Genomic DNA, 5,786 nt, shown 5'->3' on the forward strand with positions numbered 1-5,786 from the left:
CACTCTCCCTGAAGTGCGTGTCCCCAGTCCGGTACGTCCTGTGCCTGCTCCTCGCACTCTCCCTCAAGTGCACCTTCCCAGTCAGCTACGTACTGTGCCTGCTCCCCGCACTCGCCCTGGGGTGCTTGTCACCAGCCCGGTGCCACCAGTGCCGGCCCCACGCACCAGGCTTCCTGCGACGATCCCCAGTCCAGAGCTTCCGGCGACAGTTCCCAGTACAGAGCTTCCGGCGACAGTTCCCAGTCCGGAACCTCCTGAGATGGTCCACAGTCCGGAACCTCCTGAGACGGTCCACGGTATGTATCCTCCTGAGACGGTCCACGGTCCGGAACCTCCAGCTCCATGACCGGAGCTTTCCCCTGTGCAGATGCCCAGTCCGAGCACAGCGTCCAGTCCAGCTCCAAGACAGGAGCCTTCCTCTGCGCCGATGTCCAGTCCGAACACGGTGTCCAGTCCAGCTCCAAGACAGGAGCCTTCCTCTGCGCCGATGTCCAGTCCGAACACGGTGTCCAGTCCAGCTCCATGGCAGGAGCCCTTCTCTGCCCTGATGCCCAGTCTAGACACGGCGTCCAGTCCCGCTCCATGGCAGGAGTCTTCTTCTGCACCGAGGTCTAGTCCAGGTACAGTGTTCAGCATGGTTCCAAGGCTGGATCCACATGATGAGCAGGTTCTTCGGCGAGCACCAGAACCACCACCAAAGATGGTGGATCTGAGAGCTGAGCGGGTTCTTCGACCCGCACCAGAGCCGCCACCGACACTAGACACCCCCCAACCCTTTCTTTTTTTTCAGGTTTTGCGGTCGGAGTCCGTTCTGTCACATCCTGACCGTAGAAAGCCTTTATTTTCTATGGTAGAGTAAGTCAGGGCGTGACTAGGGGTTTAGTCTAGTTTATATTTTCTATGTGGGGTTCTAGTTTGTTTTTTCTATGTTGGTGTTTTGGTATGATTCCCAATTAGAGGAATTCCCAAGCTATCATTGTCTCTAATTGTGGATCATACTTAAGTAGTGTTTTTCCACCTGTGTGTTATGGGATATTGTTTGGAGTTAGTGCACATTGCACCTCTGTATGCACAGTTTGTGCGTTTATTGTTTAGTTAAGTTTCACTAATAATAAAGTATGTGGAACTCATATCGCACTGCGTTTTGGGCCGACCATTATTACGACGAACGTGACAATACTAAATCAAGCGCAGCTTTTATTTGACATATTATATTTGACCCAGGTCAGGTAGTGATATGTGATTTGAATGCCATCCAAATGACGTATCAGTCCATAAACCTCTGCATATCTAAGAGCGCACCAAACATACATGTAATATCATACAGAAGAATGCAAAGTTGACAAACTTACAGCAGTCTTGTCGCAGGGTGATGTCATTATCTGAAACCTTCAACTATAAATTCATACCACTTCGAGGTGCACATGTAACAGTTTAACTTTCATCCGTCCCCTCGCCCCAACCTGGGCTCGAACCAGGGACCCTCTGCACACATAGACAACTGACACCCACGAAGCATCGTTACCCATCGCTCCACAAAAGCCACAAACTACCTCAAGGTCTCAGAGCAAGTGAAGTCACCGATTGAAACGCTATTAGCGCGCACCACCGCTAACTAGCTAGCCATTTCACATCGGTTACACACACACGCAAGTCAATTCATCACAATTTATTACTGACACGGCAGCAAAAAGAACCACTGGTAAAAATGTAACATCTCAGCCAATTCTGTGGCAGATCCAGTGATGTCCTCATCTTTAGGAAACTGCGAAGCCAACTGAAGGGGAAAGCAGAAATTCGTAAATCACTATGAATGAAAAGTGTGGACACAAATGCTGGGCCAAAATGGCATCCAATTCCCTACACTATGCACAATGTAGGGAATAGGGTATACACTATGTAGGGAATATGGTGTCATTTGGTACACATCCAAAGTCTGATTTCATCGTTCTGATGGGAAATCTTACTGCTTCAGTAGGTTATCAGGGTCTACGGTTAACCGTTGACAGAACTCTCTGAACTTGAAACCCTGAAAACACCGCCCTCCCTCCTCCACACAGTGAAAAACAAAGTAAACCTCCTCAGAGACATGGGGGCTGGTAAAAAAGTAAAGAAGGAGGAGGTTATATTTCCAAACAAGAGAAAGAAGATATAGGAACTCTCAACCCTCTCCACCACCCTGAAATCTAGCGTCTCGCTGATGCATGTGGCAGGTTGATCGGTTTGGACCTCACAGATTTTCAACCTTTCCATCCATCCATCCTTTCATCTGTCTGTATCTCTGTTCCATACATCTCTCTTCCTCCTCCAAACCTCACAATGTGCCCTGTTCAGAGCAGAAGAACCCTCCCTCCTTCTTCTTCCTTCTCTTTAGCCTGTGGTCCCTCCAGCAGACTGCCGCCATCAACAGCATGACCATCCCAACCACCAGCAACACCATGGACACCACCTTGGTCTGGTGCAGGTCTGGTGTGTTATACATGAAGGTGACCCCTGTCCCCGCCACACCAATCACCAGGGAGATCACCCCAAATGGGAACACACAGCGGTACCAAGACTTCTCCGTGCCGCCAGTGGCCTGGGCTAGTCGTTCTAGTGTGGAGAGAGACTCTGGGGGTTGGACCAGGTCCCCTCTATGGGGAGACTCCGAAGGTATGCTGCTGCCACAGTTCAGGTCTGGTTGAAGCACCGGGGCCGGGGGTTGGCATCCCGAAGAGCAGCCCATTTCAGAGCTGCGGTCCTAGGGAGAGGAGAGGAGTGAGAGGGGTTCTTCTGGTGGATCTCTTCTTTCTGTTACTACAGGGGCTGCTGCGTTCTCTGTTGTTGTCGTCTGGACACAGCTTGTGCCTGGAGGGTGAAAGACAGGGAGAAGAGATCAGGAGGGAGACACTGAGATATATGGAGAAAGACAGAGAGGCAGAAGGGAGACAGAGTGAAGGGGGAAATGGAGAAGTTATCCAGAGAAATAAAAAGAGATGGAGATGGGGAGAGAGACTGATGAAGTCAGACACAGAGAAAACAAAGACTGATTCAGACAGAAAGACAAAGGGAGAGAGAGAAAGAGATATGAGCTCTGGCTTCATATGCAGTCTCTCTGCAAGAGGATCCACTTACTCTGTCTCGATGTGTTTGGTGCGTGGTGTGGTGTGTGTTCTGCATTGCATCCGTCCGCCCTCCCAGTGGCGGCAGCACATTGTGTGTTGTGTTTCCACAGCCTTTGAGGTTTAAAGAGACAGAGAGGAGGAGGAGGGGTGAAGGAGAGGTGGTTGGTGTGACTCAGGAACCTGATTGGCTGCCCAAGCACAGTGACGTCAAAGACAAGAGGGATGCAGAGGGACGCGGAGGGTTGCGGTTGGAAAGTAGGGGGACGATGGGAGATAGTTAACTGTTCCATCTCCTCTTTATCTCCTCTACTCTGATTGATCCATGTATGTGTGTGCGTTGATGGAAAATAGTAAAGCAGCCCAGGCTTAGCGATGATACCATCTAACCATAATGTTGTTTCAAATAATCTACACCTCAGTTACCTTTATGATGCAAAGCCATTTAATCTGACGTAAGCAGGCAGTAACACAGTAAAACAAATCTTAGATTTAAACACACACACTTTCACGCACGCACATACACATGCATGAACACACACACTCTTGCTACCCCTCGATATAAATAGCCCAACAAGCAGGATACATGAATAAGGACCGTCCGATTTTCTGGATAGCAGGTTCCTCTATCTACTATCCCATTTAATTTACCCAAAACTTCCAATCAATTTGTCTGCATGTGCATGTGGGGAGTAGAAGGATGCCAGCTGTGTGTACGAGTGTGTGTGCTGTGTGCGCAGCACTCAGTACTCTGTCTAGTATAGGCTTTATAGATCATGAACATAACCCTCTCGCTCAGACTGTATCCTCAGTGTCTCCCTCCTTCTGTTCACACACTGTAACAAATCCACTGTATCTTCATGGCAATCTACTCACAAGTTCTCATTCAGAGCTTCGCGTCACCCAGCCACTCAGGTTTTCTTTCTCCTCACAGACAATAAAGAGGTGAGATTCGAGCCTGTGAATGTGTGTAATGTGTGTGCTAGGAGTTGGGAAGCAAGTTCAGGGAGTGAATAATTTAATAAATAAATGAAAAGATAATACAAAACAAGGAACACAAACAACGCTGGAAGAAACCAAAGGGAGTGACAAATAAAGGGCAGGTAATCAAGGAGGTGATGGATAATGACACTCCAGGTGAGTGTCATTATGCGCAGATGCGCGTAACGATGGTGTCAGGTGTGCTCCATAACGAGCAGCCTGGTGACCTAGAGGCCGGAGAGGGAGCACACCTGACAGTACCAAGATGACCAAGATGACGATCCCGGGGATCAGGAGCTGACCTCTGCTAAGGCGCTGAACCTGTCGATCCAACTGAACTGGCTGAGGCGTGAGAGCCTGATGAGCCGGCTAACGCATGGGAGCTTGTCGAGCCAGCTGTGGTATGGAGACCTCCCAGGTAGCTCCGGCTCCAACCCCCAGACCGAACATCACCTCCAACACACAAAAAAAATAAAAAACACTCCCTGATACTTCCCTTTGTTGAATCATCATTCTACAACGTGTTGCTGGGAGTCGGGAGGCAAGTTGAGGGAGTGAATCACCATTCTACAACGTGTTGCTGGGAGTCGGGAGGCAAGTTGAGGGAGTGAATCATCATTCTACAACGTGTTGCTGGGAGTCGGGGGGCAAGTTGAGGGAGTGAATCATCATTCTACAACGTGTTGCTGGGAGTCGGGAGGCAAGTTGAGGGAGTGAATCATCATTCTACAACGTGTTGCTGGGAGTCGGGAGGCAAGTTGAGGGAGTGAATCATCATTCTACAACGTGTTGCTGGGAGTCGGGAGGCAAGTTGAGGGAGTGAATCATTTAATAAATAAATGAAAACATAATACAAAACAAGAAACAAAAACAACGCACAGACATGAAACTGAAACAGAAACAATGACAACTGGGGAAGAAACCAAAGGGAGTGACATAGAAAGGGCAGGTAATCATGGAGGTGATAGAGTCCAGGTAAGTGTCATTATGCGCAGATGCGCGTAACAATGGTGACAGGTGTGCGCCATAACAAACAGCCTGGTGACCTAGGGGCCGGAGAGGGAGCACACTTGACTATGTGACAGACCACCCGAGGGGCTAACCTGACCTTACCGCATGTGTGTGTGTTCATGTGTGTGTGTGGTGTACAGGTTCAAATCAGATTTTATTGGTCACATACACATGTTTAGCAGATGTTATTGCGGGGTAGCGAAATGCTTGTGTTTTTAGCTCCAACAGTGCAGTAATATATAACAATTCACAACAATACACACAATACACACAAACCTAAAAGTAAAATAATGGAATTAAGGGATATATAAATATTAGGATGAGCATTGTCAGAGTGGCATAGACTAAATACAGTAGAAGAGAATACAGTATATATAGTGGAAAGAAAAAGTATGTGAACCCTTTGGAATTACCTGGATTTCTGATAAATTGGTCATCAAATTTTATCTGGTCTTCATCTAAGTCACAACAATAGACAAACATAGTGTGCTAAAACAAATACCACTAATTATTGTATTTTCTTGTCTATATTGATTACAGAATTTAAACACTCACTGACAACAATGAGACAGTCTATAAGGAGGAGGTCAGAGACCTGGCCGGGTGGTGCCAGAATAACAACCTATCCCTCAACGTAACCAAGACTAAGGAGATGATTGTGGACTACAGGAAAAGGAGCACTGAGCATGCCCC

The 5,786-nt window shown here is 48.0% G+C and overlaps 1 protein-coding gene across 1 annotated transcript; it reads right to left on the reverse strand.

Moving 5' to 3' along the window:
* Positions 1-2,285: 2,285 nt before the first annotated feature.
* LOC115112660 (transmembrane protein 100-like) lies at positions 2,286-3,198 on the reverse strand. Its single transcript, XM_029639689.2, has 2 exons — positions 3,115-3,198; positions 2,286-2,847 (listed from the first exon to the last, which is right to left on the reverse strand). The coding sequence occupies exon 2, from the start codon at positions 2,723-2,725 to the stop codon at positions 2,315-2,317; it is 411 nt and encodes a 136-aa protein (XP_029495549.1). The 5' UTR covers positions 2,726-2,847; positions 3,115-3,198; the 3' UTR covers positions 2,286-2,314.
* Between the last annotated feature and the right edge of the window lie 2,588 nt (positions 3,199-5,786).

Source organism: Oncorhynchus nerka, linkage group LG28, assembly GCF_034236695.1.
Source record: "Oncorhynchus nerka isolate Pitt River linkage group LG28, Oner_Uvic_2.0, whole genome shotgun sequence".
Taxonomy (NCBI): Eukaryota; Metazoa; Chordata; class Actinopteri; order Salmoniformes; family Salmonidae; genus Oncorhynchus; species Oncorhynchus nerka.